The sequence below is a fragment of the Nipponia nippon genome, unplaced genomic scaffold, assembly GCF_047370975.1.
Source record: "Nipponia nippon isolate SJK-2023a ecotype South Korea unplaced genomic scaffold, ASM4737097v1 scaffold_3, whole genome shotgun sequence".
In the NCBI taxonomy this organism is placed as follows: Eukaryota; Metazoa; Chordata; class Aves; order Pelecaniformes; family Threskiornithidae; genus Nipponia; species Nipponia nippon.
In genome coordinates, this window is record NW_028262347.1 from 95,869,233 (window position 1) to 95,883,915 (window position 14,683).

General features: G+C 39.5%; 1 protein-coding gene and 1 long non-coding RNA gene across 13 annotated transcripts in view; one reads left to right on the forward strand and one right to left on the reverse strand.

Moving 5' to 3' along the window:
- LDB3 (LIM domain binding 3) overlaps nucleotides 1-14,683 on the forward strand; it is a 132,653-nt gene that overhangs the window by 68,328 nt on the left and 49,642 nt on the right. For 9 of the 12 annotated variants that reach the window (XM_087767602.1, XM_087767601.1, XM_087767600.1 and 6 more), the window contains 2 exons: nucleotides 10,564-10,733; nucleotides 11,639-11,675. In XM_087767602.1, the coding sequence (XP_087623728.1) occupies nucleotides 10,564-10,733; nucleotides 11,639-11,675 (207 nt within the window). Of the gene's footprint in view, nucleotides 1-688; nucleotides 712-3,829; nucleotides 4,034-10,563; nucleotides 10,734-11,638; nucleotides 11,676-14,683 lie in introns of all 12 variants that reach the window. The other 3 variants (XM_087767611.1, XM_009465952.2, XM_087767607.1) reach the window with 2 other exon arrangements.
- The window catches only part of LOC148054779 (uncharacterized), a 61,994-nt gene continuing 59,317 nt past the window's right edge, over nucleotides 12,007-14,683 (reverse strand). Inside the window, exon 4 of the long non-coding RNA XR_015706908.1 lies at nucleotides 12,007-14,297. This is a non-coding gene — a long non-coding RNA (uncharacterized LOC148054779). The remainder of the gene's footprint in view (nucleotides 14,298-14,683) is intronic.

Here is a 14,683-nt window from a genome sequence, read left to right on the forward strand (position 1 = left end):
TATCCAAAAAAAACACATAATGCACAGACTTGCTTCATTTCACATGGAATAAATTAGGAATGACTATTCTGAAATTAATTGGCTTACACCGCTGTTGGCATAATGTAGGTACAGTCAGATTTAGGCCAATAGTTGTTAAATACAAAGGCATTTTCCTTAGTTTTAGATTTAAAGCATCTACCAATATATTCTTTGGATATTCTCCAGCATGTAAAAGACCAAAAAATCAATCTTGCAATACCAACTGTGAGGGCAGCCTGAGGAGAACAGACTTCATCCCTGAATATTTAGTATCTGAGGGAAGAATATAATCTCTACCACTCATTTGCTATTTTCAGATGAGAATATACTCTGCAAATGCTTCTTTCTTCCCTCCACTCCCCCCCATACACTTTGACAATAGTACTTTTAGGGATGCACAGCAATAAAGTCATGTTCAAGGGTCAGCCAAAATGCCATGGTACCGTACTAAGTCCTAGCGGATCAATTATAATCCCTACAGTTTTTCCTGTCTTAATCACGTTGGGGTTTTCAGGCATACGTTTACTTTTTGTTCTTATTTGTAGATGGTCTGGAAAAAGCTTTAGTAAGCTTTTGTAAATACCTTTTGCCCTTTGCACTCTAAAAACTATTGACTTTTTCTGTTTGGTTGGTTTTGATGTTGTTTGTTCTCTTTCTCTTCTTTTAGGTCATAACCAACACCGCTGCCAAGTTAGTATCACTTCCATATAGTGCCAAGTATTCGTGTTACGCTCTATGTGTGAAGATTTGTTTTCTGGGGCAGCATGATCCCTTGTGTTCCTGCTGTGTCTGCTTGCAAGTGGAAATATTTTTTTAAAAAATCTTACTGGTATGACAAGTGTCACAGGCTGCCGCTGGTGTCCAGTGGTGCTCCCTTCTAAGCACGCCACATGTTCGGCATTTCTTGGTGATGTTCTAATGCTGTAAATGGAGTTAGCGTCTGAGCTTGCTCAGTTCTCGTAAATGCTTTCAGATGTTTTCATCTCTATAGTCTGGGTTTCATTCCTCCTAACTCTTTAAGTAATCTTCGTGCCTTCAGGATTTGGGGAGCCTAATCTGAGCCTTTTTTAATGTATTATTAGCGATGTATTTTTAGCCTCAACACTAAATTAATTTCCAAAGTCCCACTCCACTAAAATTCAAATTTAGGTTGGTATGAGATACTGATATGGAAAAGATATAAAAAGCAATTTACCTAAGTAAGTATATTGCCCAAACGAGAAGCAACTATTGATTTGAAAACATGATTGATCTGCTTTATTGAGGAAAGTTCACAGAGTCCCCAGCTTTGATCTTCAGTTTTCTAAGGGCAGAGGATTGTCTCTAAATTCCCACTTTCTGTCTCTGACCTGAGCGTTGTCCAGAAATTGCTGGAGGGACTGGGTTAAATTCAGCGTAAAATAAATAATTATATTAGTTAAATGTCAAATTTAAACTGACAAGAGAAGGTTGGAAGCAGTAGAATGCATGAAGTTGAAATAATATTGAAGGCATATCATTTACACTGATGTGGCATTCTCTGTTGATTTTAATGAGGTGTGGGTGTGATTTCATGTAAATGATGTAACTCCTTTGGAGTGATGAAACGCTAGCCAATTTACATTGATAATTATTGTGTTACAATTGTCTTAGAAAGCAGAAGTCACATTATAGGGATGCTTTTAATCTTGTTTGCTTTGGGATTTATGTTTCCTGATCCTTTTCCAGCTTGGTAGAGAAATCCCATTCATTTTGCAGAGGTGCTCCAGCTGTCTCTAGGGTCCTGCCTCTGCCACTTTGTCCTAGAGCACAGCACCCCTTACAAGCACTAATATCTTCTGTTTACTTCCAGAGTTACAAAGAAAACTCTGCAGTTGAAAATCTGTACCCTGTTCTCTTATTTTTATGGGAATCCTGTTAACTTCAGTGAAAGTTTTGCCTCGGTATGTGTAATGTGACTAAAACTTCTTGGAAGAAGTCACTGAAACTGTTTAAATACCACAAGTGAAAGCCTAAATCACTGCTGCTGCTACGGTTAGGGAAGTTTAGGCTCTTCTAAGATTACTAGCTTTTATTTTTGTAATTGATTCTGGAAACCAATTGCTTTGAACTTTATTCTTTAAAAGTGGCGTATTTAACCTCCGTCTTTTCATTCACACAGTCTTCTCAGATCTTGGGTTTAGAATCTCTTCAATACTTTTAACTGCGGGGGAAAGAGAACACTAAATTCAAGATCTCGAAGACCTGTGTGTTCATAATTATCGTGTGATCGTTCAGCGTATTACAAAGAAAAGAGATACCATTGTTAAAGTAAGGCATGTGCATGCTGAAAAGTCAAGAGTATAGCAACCTGCACGTCTCTGCACATCACCCTTCAACAGATGATGCCAGTTAATAATAGTATTGTCAGAGCTGATGAAAAGTTAATGGAGAGATATTTTAAACGGAAAATGTCTTGTAAAAAGATGATTTTCACTTTTTGAATGCATAATGCGGCTTCCCAGTTCCCTCCCTGAAAATGTTGATGTGTGTGTAAGGCTGCGGCTGTAATACAGCATGCGCATATTTATGTCTCCGTTCCTTGAGCATGTGTCTGTTAATGTTCTATCAAGTATTTTGAATGACGTGTGACTGTCTCTCTCTCACTGTCCGTCTTCAGTCAGGGCATCCCACCAAACAAAAGGCTGAAAACACAGTGGAATCCCCTGGCTGGGTTCAGAGGTGGCACATCACCTTTGATAATCTCTGGAAGATTAAGTCAGATGGCTGCCAGCTTTACTTGATTTTCCTTTTTCCTCCACGCCGGGTTGAGGGTTCGGTTTTAACACTCACCCTCTGGGGCTAACCCACGGCAGACAGGCACACTATTGTTCCCTTGCCAACCAGAGAAGCTGTTGTTCAGTCACATGAAAGAAATTCAGGGAAAAACTTAATATTAGCTGATAAATTTATGGTGTAATGGTTTTAAACTGAAAAGGAAAATTGTTCCAATCAAACAGGATTACATTTTTCAGAAGTTCCTTTGGTGGGGAGTTATATCCCTTTCCAGCTTTTGGGCTCAGTTCAAAGTGAAACCTTTGTGAAATATCCGTTTTTTCCCAAAGGGCAGAATTCTCAGTTTTGCCCAGTTTGGTGAGCGTACGGAATCTGTACTGCTGGCATCCTCCTGCTGCTGGCAGGACAGGAACAGCAGGCTAGAGATTCAGCTGATCTCCCGTAGGTTAGAGAAGAGCAGCTGCTTCAGCGACTGACAGCTGAGGTTTAGCTTGCTCATTGAAACTCTGGGCAATACTCAGTCCCAACGCTAGGACTAGAACGATGTACACCTAGGTGCTACAAGGAAGCCAGGTGCTCTTTAGCTGAAGTCTGACATTAAACTGACTCGTTCTGTTGCAACGGGAGCTTCAGTTAACCCGCTCATGGCTCAATTTCTGAAATAAAAATCCTTCCTCATAAATGGAGCCACTGGAAATATGGCAGCTACTCTTCCAACTGCAGTTGTGCCGTTGGTTGCAATGTAGGATATTTTGATCTGAGACCAAGCATTTATCATGCTATAGCAACACTTATGGCTGGCTGTACAGAGATTTGGGGAAGATTAATTTAGTCTTTGTGAGGAAAGCTTTGAAGATTAAAAGGTGCAAGTACTAAATTTCACTATGATTAATAATCCAGACAGAAAGCACAGGAACCTTCTAAATAGTTGTGGTGAGATGCCATGAACAGACATGCACGCTCCTCTGTTGGTGCTTTTTCTCTCACTTAACTGTCACGCCTTTCTCCTTTCTTCCCCCCCTTCCCTGTCGAACCTCACTCTTGCGTAACCCAGCACGGAGTTCACGGAGCGTTTCAACCCCAATGTCCTGAAGGACTCTGCCCTGTCTACACACAAACCCATTGAGGTGAAAGGCCTAGGCGGCAAGGCTACTATAATTCACGCCCAGTATAACACCCCGATCAGCATGTATTCCCAAGATGCTATCATGGATGCAATTGCAGGCCAGGCACAAGCCCAGGGTGGAGAATTTGCTAGGTAAGATTATTTTCTTGTGTGGAATGCTCTTTCTCTGCATGATACATCTAACAGTCCCGACGTGCATGACACGGCAACTCTTCCTGGACTCTTTTTTTCTGGAGTATCTTACATGTGAAAAATACAAATCAACCCTAGATAGTGTTCAAAAGCACTTCATCGTTTTGAAGTTAAAAGGATGGATAGGTAGAAAATGTAACATTTCTTTTTTGGTATTCTTCCTAGAACTGGTAAACCGCACGAAAATATATCTAGTGCTCTGTATATGATATTGGATGGCTTTTCATTTACGATGACCGTGCTTTGCAATAACCACTGTATTATATGCAGAACTCAGAAAGAACACGAAAGGGGGGGCAGAATTTTTATTGATACATGAAGAATGCAAAATATTTATTTAGTACTGGCTACTGTTTTATTCTTCAGAATGGAGTGTTGTGTTGTATTATCCCTGTCCCCAGTTTACATACTGTACATGTGTCTTACGCATATCCTTTGGACTATGGCAAAATCCATTGATCTTTAATAATTTTGCTTTTCCAATGCATGTTTCTGGTAATCTTATCTGATAAACTTATCCGTAATTGTTACGACTTAACTGAAATTACATGTGTGATGAATGTAGCCAGGTTTCTGTCTCATTGGGTATCTTCCTACCCAAAATAAAACTTCCCTTCTTTTCAGGCGACACCAAAATACAGGTATAGCAACACACTTTAACATAGTTTCTTTTCAATATGTTAGCTGCAGGCTTTTCAAAATGTAGATGGTTTATGTATTTGCTTGTGCTCCCTTTTACTGGCCTTTTCGCTTTTTTTTTAATTCTTTTTTTTCCCCGCTAATTTTTTGCACCGATATGATTGTTGTTCATCACAACTCTCCCTAACGACGGGTCCCAAACAATACCTTTAGTGGGTTTTGACCATGACTCAGTGAATCTCCACAGGTGTAAGCAGACTCCTATTTCCAATTAGCAAGGTACAATGAAAGAAGTTCATTCTATCTGTGGTCTTTATAATGGTTCACATCTTTCGTAGGCATGGATTATATCAGACATTTTATGATATATTGGCATTTTCTACTAAATGCTGTAACATTATATAATGCAAATAGTAATGTTTAAAAATTCTACCCGTTTAAATGATCAGATGATTATAAAGTTTCACTGCTGAGCACGTGGATCCTTTTCATTTTATAAAGGGCACACTACAAGAATCTCTCAAATGCAGTTCCAGTCACAGGAGCGGCTCTGCTGGGCTGGAAAACATCATCATCTTTTCCTGCCTGTGGAAGAGATCAAAACAGAGTGTGGTGGGGAGAGGAAAATGCCCTTTCTAAAAAGCCCAGACTGGATGAGAGAAGTCCAAAGGGTGCAACTAGAACTGGAAGATCAGCACACTTCCCAGGGGGGTTAGGGATTTGTCTTAACATGTAGAATCTGAATAGAGAGGCTTGAATCATAAACCATAAGGTGGTAATGAATTATATTAGTATATACGTACATCTTGAAAAGAGCTGAATGAATGGATACATAGATAAAAAATAAAAAATAGATTTTCATAGACTGTTGAGTCGTTGCACCAGTAGCAGCAACAGCTGTGTTAAATACCACTAGCAAAACCGCTGTTCTAAGTTTTTTTCTCATTTTGAACGTGGAATCCACCTATCGCATGGGTGTGTTTGAAATGAGATGATTATTTCCATTAATACTTTCGTATCAAACAATTCTAGTGAACATTATTCTTTGCAGACAACTCCATGACTATGTTCTCTCCTGTAATGTTGCAAAAAAAGTTTTTTCTGCAAGATCCACTATATAAACTGCCATTTAAGCTTTTCCTTCATTTTAGGATGTGACTCCTAAGCCTAACGCTCACCTGGCCCCAGAAGGAGCTAATGTTTCTGTTCCTATGTGCAGTCAGGTGCAGGGGACTCGCTAAATCTACTGTGCTGTGAGCTACAGCCTGTTTTGTAACTTCTTTTTTTTAAACTCGTAACACTTAGTGACAAAACAACTTTCTCAGTAGATTGTTTTATGACAATTAACACAGCATTTTTAATCTAGGTATAAAGGCAAGGTTTGTGCTGATATGACAATGGCCTACCCATTGACTGATATTAATTCAATTAAACCTGTAACTCATTTCCTTAAGGGGTTGCTTTGACCTCTGTGATATTCTGAACTTTAATTTGCAGTGGAAACGGAGGACGGTCTTTAGTTTGCTTAGTTGGTCAAGTCTGAGATAAGATTATGCTTAATGCAGAAATATTTGTATGAGAAGTTTGTCATATGAAAGCAGACCAAATTGTGTACTGATTCATTTTGTCTCAAGTCTCTGCCTATAATTTGGTCTCAGCTCTGAATCGCTCTTCTTTGGGCTTTTCATTTCATGTTAGAGATAAGCCCTGAAGCCACAAGGTGTACGTAAGACGGTAAGCTTACTCAGACTGCAGATCTAAAGGGTTTCTGTTCTTTTTGGCAAACAGTAGCTGGAAGCACTGCTTCTTTCTTTTATCAGGGATGAAAACTAGACAGGCTTAAGATAAGAATCCATTTGTCAGTGAGATCAGAGTCAGGCTCATGTCACTTGCAAAGTAACCCACACATATGGATCACCATGGAAAACACAAAGGGAAGCATATAACTTATTTATACTGCAGTTATTCAGACTTCATGCTGGAACTTCAAGGTAGAAAAATTTGAATGCCCTGACTTTATATCTTTTCTCACTCTATGTTGCTTTGTTTTAATTGATTTTGATATACCAAGAACCAAGAGTTGATTGCAGTAAAACCATGCGGTCAGTACATTTCAAGTACATTTCTGTCAGACCTCTTCTAAATTTCATTATGCAGTTTTAGCCAAATTCACAAGTCATGTAAGTAGACATAAATCCAACAACTTTATCAGGATTAGGATCTAATGGTGCTAGTAGCAGAATCAATAATGTGACTGTACAAACTAAAGTCTCGTATACCCTCTACAATGAGCCAGCTTGGCTGGATAATTTACCAGTCCGCATGCACTGTTTGTTTGTTGGGTTGGTTTTTCTTTTTTTACCTCTTAGAGGTTTTTTTAATAGTTGGAATCAGTCTACTATCCAAAGTCACAATATTTTGTTGTATGTCTACATCAGGGGTAGAACACTGCAGTGTTCCTAAGTTTTTACTTATTATCTACTTAAATCTGAATAACGACTCCAGGGAGTGATTCACATGGTAAACCATACTTCACAATGAACTCCAAGAAAAAAAAAAAATCACATTGCTACTTATTCAAAGAGGTTTTCTGTCTTTAAAGCTTGTTTTAGTGTTAATAATGGCTGACTTGTATGATGATGTGAAAAAGGGGGACAATTTTTTATTGAATCCTGCTAAAATACCTTAGGCTATAATATAAAAAACCTTCAAAAGCTCTAACCCATTTGGGAAGAATTCTTTTTCAGTAACATCAATTTAAAGTAATATGCTTAAAGACGCGTGATATTTCTGCACATACACACCCAGATGGAAAAAAATTAAATTAAGAAGAGGTATAACAGGGGTATTAACATGGTTATGTGCATCTTTAGGCTGTCTGTAAGAATCAGCTGTCACATTTAGGTTTATGAGATGCTCATAATCAGCGATGCACTCTCTTTTACACTTCCATGCTGAGTGGCTCATGTGTCCTAGTTATGCATCTACAATATAATTATGATTTTAAAAAAAGAAAAAGGCCTGTTGCATTAAAGACAGAGTTGGAAATATCCCAATGTATTTCATTAATTTAGTTCAATTTATATGAGTGTGTTTCACTCTGCTAGGGAAGGTTAATTCACCAAGCTCCATTTCCTGCCTTAATCATCTACCATAAGGATATTGATATGTCATATTAATGCCACACATGCTACTGTGAAATTTGTGGTCCAGCCTCTAATGTTTTTTTAACTACCTTTGAGCTAATGGCATATCTATACATACACTTCTAAGCTGCTTTTTTGTATATTGGTCATAATATAAGAACAAAGCATTTCAGCCAGAGGATTTAAACAAAGGAATTTGAACTGTGACTTGCACACCGCTGTTGCCACAGTAGTCCATGACTGAAATCAGCAGTACTGTCTGTTCAGTGGTTTATTATCTAGTCTACGACAGTCTGCAGCTGTGAAATTTGCTGTCACATACAGCAGTTTTTTAAGCTTCAGCAGGATTAAAAAGTAAGCCTGGGGATGTAAAGTTAACTGTTGGCCAGAACCAGGCAGTCACCTACGGCAGTACTACAGGGCAAGGTACCGTGTGCTTAGTCAGTACCAAGGCGTAGGCCTGAAGTGCCTCTGGGAACTTGAAAATGGGGTCATCTTTGGGGGAAATCTTACTGGACCCTTTACAGTGGCAGAACTTGTCAGCAGTAGCCAGGAGTGAGAAGTGAATGGTCACAAGGGGGTTGCTGACTGACTTTTGGTATTGCAGAGCCTCTCTGTTCCATAGAAAGACTGTTTCTGCCCGAAGTCAGCAGAAGGCAGACCTCGCTGCTGCGCTCACGCCCCTGCCGCAGCAAGCCCTTCTGCTCTGTATGAAGGGCCACAAGAGGAAGACTACTACTCTCTCGCCCATCTTCCATCTGAAGAAGGCGGCACTGATTTGACCCATGGCGCACGTAGGAGCAACACTAGTGGAAGCTGCTGATGGCACACCCTTCCCAAAATAACCAATTATGCCTTCCATACCTGCTAGTGTTTCGATATTGTAAAGACAGTGGTCTAGGAAACGAGCTAAAAAAGGAGCTGGAAAACGCTGCTTCCTCCTACAGGGTATCTTCCACGCTGAGAGACTTTTTTATGTAACTTTTAAGTTTTGTGGCAGAGCTTAAACTGAAGAGTCAGGTTTTTTTCTAAGCTATGCTCCATCACGCAGGTGATCGTACTGAAACATATAAAAGAAAAGTAGCTGGGTTTTGTACCCTGCTGGGTCCTCAAGAAAGTGAGAAGTTTGCATATACTGGGAGTTATGAGGAATATAAATACTCTTCTAATAAAAAAAAAAAATCTTAAAGAGATGGGGTGCTTTTGGGTCCGTAACATATATAAGCACACATCCTACTTGAAGAAGACATCCCATGCTGTTGTTAGGTGCAAATCCATTAAAACAGCATATATTATGCATTGCCGAAGAAGAGGAGTCTATCAGCTGGAAAACAGGGATATTTAAGGCACTACCTGGTAATATTTTTATTACAGAGTATGTTATTGCTGTAGGTGGGACATCAGACATGCTTCTTGGCTTTTTCATGATTCCTCGCGGGCTTTCAAATCACAAACCCAACTTCTCTGTAGATTTTCCTTGCACAGCGGTATCTTAGGGAACACTAACTTTGAGCCTGCACCAAGGAAGCAACTTTTATAGCAGGTGACATCTCCCAGAACTTTATGGCAGGGACTTAGTTGGACCAAATGGCCCCTAACTTTTAACAGAGCCATTTCTCAATTTTCATGAAGTTGAGCATGCTGCCTGCAAAGCTTTATATGGAATAGCATGTTAAAGCTGTTACAATAAATCACTTGCTTCAAAAATAGACGTCGTATTTAGAGAAGTCATGGAGCCAAGTTACTCCAAGCACACATCATCCCCTCAGTGTATATTTCTGCAGCTCTGTTAATATTTAATTTTAACTGTAGGCTATGCATAAGTTATTTTCGCAGGGAAAAAAAAAACGCTATTAAGTTACTAAGTCTGTTTCTAGCTTGCATCATAAATCAAAGAGAGGTTACCTCATTTGTGCTACAGAGCTTTGTAGCTTTGACTTCAGGTGTGCAAAATGGGAAGTTTCTTCCTGGATATATCCCTTTGCAAGATGATTAGAGATGCCGTAAGACCCTCAGATACATTCTGCTGTTAAAGATTCCAGATACAAAATATGTATGCAAGTCTTGAGTGCAAGTCTAGACTTCTTATGCTTCACATGTTTAGTAGACAATGAACCCGGAGTTATGGCAGCTGGAAATTTAATTCAGAGTTTGGCAAAGAATAATCATCTCTAGAAAAAAACTATAAAGGCCCATCACATTATTTTTACAATGAAATACGTTTTTTATTTCTAATCGCAACCTTAAAATACACTGGCCCGACACTGTAATAAGACATAACATAAAACAGTATCAACATGAAGTCATTTTTGTAAGAAATAATATGGGACAAGAATTCTCAGAGAAATAAATGGGTTTGCCTGGCATACTCTCCTTTATCACCACGCATTACTCTACCCACCGTAAGCTTGTGGCTGCATTGGCTGAGGAATCATGAACAGATATTTCCAAGCCATTTCACACTCTTGAATATGCAGATCTGAATGATAACAGGCCATTTCAAAGGCAGAATGAGCCATAACATTCTTAATTCACATAAAATTGCTCCATGTATTTTTTCAAAAAAGTGATATTTTCAAAGCCGTGTTTTGGATTGCTGTTATTCTGGATGAGAAGCTCTAAGACCAGAGAGAGGATGAAAGCTACCACGTGCTGTTTCACAGCGTTTCACTTTCTGAATTGCAGCACCCTGCCTCTTAAAGATCCTCACGTAGACAGTGCCTCTCCGGTGTACCAGGCTGTGCTTAAAACTCAGAACAAGCCTGAAGATGAAACCGAAGACTGGAGTCGCCGCTCTGCCAATCTGCAGTCTAGGTCTTTCCGCATCCTTGCCCAGATGACTGGAACGGAGTACAGTAAGTCAAATAAGAAAACATCCCCTTCGTCTTGATTTTAGATTCATGTCCTTATTTTCTTACCCCAGCATTAACAACTGATACCCAAGGAAGACTCATGTCTGAGAACCCTGGATGTAACCTAGGACACCACAGTGTTCAATCTCGCCTTATGCTTTACAATGAAAATTCTCTGATCTGCCAGGGCTCTCACCATAAAAGTATAACAGACTATACAGTAAAAGAGCATTGGGGACCCCATAGTTCTTACTTACAAATCAAATCTCTGCAATGTAATCTTTCATTTTCCAGCAGCCTAGCAAAGCTGTCCATTCATTTGAAAAAAAGATAAACAACTTACATTTCTTGTAACAGTCTTTCATAGAAGTGACTTCCCGAGGTCAAAAAAAATTGTGGATCACCATTTGTATTGAACCTATGGCTCTCTATCAATCAGCCCTGTTATCTAAACCTAGATCGGCTATGAATGCCACGGGAGCTTGAACTTTGTTGCCTATGGAAATGTTTCTCTAACCACCGGGTACCAACCGCACAGCTTGTTTCTGATCTAGAGAGAAGAAAGTTCAGGGACCTTTCCCACATCAGGGGATAGGAATCTGCTGCTGCCTCTCATGCGTTCCTACAAAACAGCAGGCCCTCTCTGTAGAATCATTGCCTACAGCTGCAAGACATTGCTCATAAATGCATGAGAAAGTAGTTGTAATTGCTACTTTCCTACTAACATCCTTCTTCCTAGCTCTAGGGAACTGCTCCTCTTTGTGCTGTTCTTACAAAATCTATGGCTGCAAAGTCAGCATGAATGGACCTTGTGACAGGCTTTTGATACACTTCTAAAGAACTTATAATTTTGTCATAAAGCCAATTCCTTTCTTTCTTTTTTAACTGAAACATTTTTTTGCCTGCAGTGCAAGATCCAGATGAAGAAGCCCTGAGGAGGTCAAGGTAGGCAACTCCCTGTGAAAAATATGGCTTTCTCCTTGCTGATAACCAAATGATGTTTTAAAACAGCATTAATATGAACGCACATTATTATCTTTTTGTCTTAAAATATTCTAATACACTTACTTAAAAATCACTAAAATCAAAATGCTATCAGTGAAAGGCATTTGAATGAAAAGGATAACAAATCAGCATGTTTTTAGGAAAGAGAGTGCAGAATTCCTGAAGTGTGTGTTCAAATCTGAAAGCTCTCTGCACATGCAACTGTTGTGTACTTTACTGGGTGTGTGAATGCAATGAGTTCCTAAGGCCAAGCCCTGTGTAACTACTTGATTGTGTAACTGGATGAAAATATATAATGTTGTGATAGCACAGAAATTTGTGAGCAATTTATTTGGATGACCCTGTGATTGACGTTTGATTCTCCTGAAACAATACAGTAAAGGAGTTGTTTCCATCCGTATCCAGAACCATTTACTTATCTCTTGTTTGGAATAAATACAACCCAAATTTGTAGAATATGGAAGCACAGGACTGCTTTTGCTAGTGGATAAATGTATTTGTTTTGTATGATCTACCAAAAACACTGAAAAAGTGGATATGTTCAGAGATATAATAAGGAATTAAAAACTTATCATCATGTTATGTTGTCCTACACAGCCGGGAAACAGATTTATTAGAGATTCTTATGTTGAGCTTAAAAACTGCAGTTGAATCAGAGCATCCTGCATGCAAACCTGATTTTCTGTTTGCGTACTTCAAATCCCTGTATCATATTAGCTCCTCTAAGCTGCTGGCTGGGTTTATGATGTGTTTGATACTCAATCCACTTTCTCTTTTTTTTTTTTTTCTATTTTTTTTTTACTGCCATGTGGCTTCCATAAAGGTTTTGAGCTTTTGATCACAGTGCAAGTTACAAATGTTGAATCAGTGAGAAAGATGTCTGTCATCTTCCCTGTGAAAATATAATAAGTATACTTTCAGTTTATGGTTGCTATAAACCTTCCGTTGCAGTTCACCGCAGTTCATGGCTAGGTGCCTGAACATCAGGCTTGACATCACATCCCTCACGAATTTATTTCTTCGCTCAAACATGCAAGCCTAATGCTTATTAAATATATGGTGCATTATCTGTTTTGATGTAATAGCACACATCCAAATCCTTATTATGATAGGATTTAAAGCGTTGTGCTGAACTTAAGTCCCCCATACACATCTGAAAGTAATATGCTGTTTTAAAGAAATAATCTTCCTAGCTGTAGTCTGTGGCTTTGGAAAATACTAGATATTGGAAACTTAACATGGTATCAGATACGTTGAAAATAATTATCTAGTAACACATCAACATATGTAAAGAGCACGTTCTGTTCAGTTTAACTTAAAGTACCTGACCACATACACTGTGCTTTGCACATTTTCTGCAGTTTTGAGGTATCACTGTGTTATCCTTTTTTCCCACAAGGGCAGTTATGGTTATGAGTATATTTAGGCACAGCGGTCTTACCTAAAGAGGTTTAAGGGCATTCATTGGTAGCAGAGGCAGAAGGGAATATATACTAGGTAGTTATATGGGTAGAGCGTAACTGGTGTGAGCTCTGGTGCAAGGAATGAAATGGGGTCTCCTTCCTACCTGACCGATAGCGCTTGCCCCATCTGGGTGGCTTGGTACCTACCTCAAACGTTGCACGCGCTCCACTGCAGATTTGGTAGCAACAGCCCTGGTTATGCACGCATCCATCATATACTACTCTTTTGGGCCTATTGGAGTCCTTCTGTTCAATCTTCTGGCAAGGCTCCTGCCACTCTTGATTTTGTACAGGATGGAAGGACCTATGTCAGATGCACAGAATCGGTACTTTAGCTCCGCTCTTCCAGCACGATGATGGAGTAGAAACTCCTCTTCAGTTTCTACTCCAGACAGCCTGTACAAGCACACCTTTCTCCATGCCCACATTTTGGGACCACCTGGAAGGCTTCCTGGGCTCCCGAAAGCAAAAGGTTTCCATGGAACTGCGGAATCTGAGCCTTGCCAGATTCAGTGTTGCGTTACTCCCATGCTGTGCTGGCATTCTGGAAAAATCCTTCATGTTCCAAAACTTAAACTGCCAGAGATTTCACAGCGTGGGGAATTTTGGCCTCAGGGCATGCTGTGAGCTCTCTCTGTCTGGTGCTTTCTCTTGCCTCTTTGTGTTAGCTCTTCAGTGTAGTCAGCAAGAACTGCATGAAATGGTGATCAGGTTTCTTCTAAACACTTGGGGGGGGGGGGGAATAAAAAAAAAAGAAAACCAACCATGTAGCTTATAGTTGGCAGAACTGTTTTACATAATAGTCACTTGTAGATTGCTGCTTCCAACTTCATGACGTATGCTCTGAACAGAACCCACGAAGCTTGGGAGTTTCCAGGTGGCAGAACATTCCTTTCACTTAACCTTAATGAGCGCATTGCATGGCTGTCCTTTGCTCATGCTAGTGCTATTTTGAAGGCACACATAAGACTACAACTTGCTATGAAAACTTTCCGTTGCCGTTGCGATGATTGTTACGGAATCTTTTCTGGAAAGATGGTATCCATTTCAAGCTGAACAGATGTTTCTGAATACCTTTTCCTTGAATGGAGGGGTGTACCTTTAAAGCAGTAAGGGAATTCTTAAATTTCATGTAAGACCCACTGTATGCTCCAATGTAACTTGAAAAAATGCCATCAAGAAGTTTCAGCATTTCAGCTAGGAATACTTGATATCTTTTAATTACTTAAAAGCATAAAAGATGGTTTGAGAAGTCGTACATCAAGACTCCTTTAGGAGTGTTACTTGCATGACACTGTGTTACTAGGAACGGAAGATCTGGAAATATCAGCAAATTTGTTGGCATTTACTGTTTATTGTTTTGCACTTTCCTCAGCCTGAGGAGTAAACCCAGCCCAGTCTGTTCTTCTCTGTTTGGCTGGTTTCACTCTCAAGTTCCGCTGCATTAACACAATTGTCTTGCATTTTGGGTATAAATAACGAGGG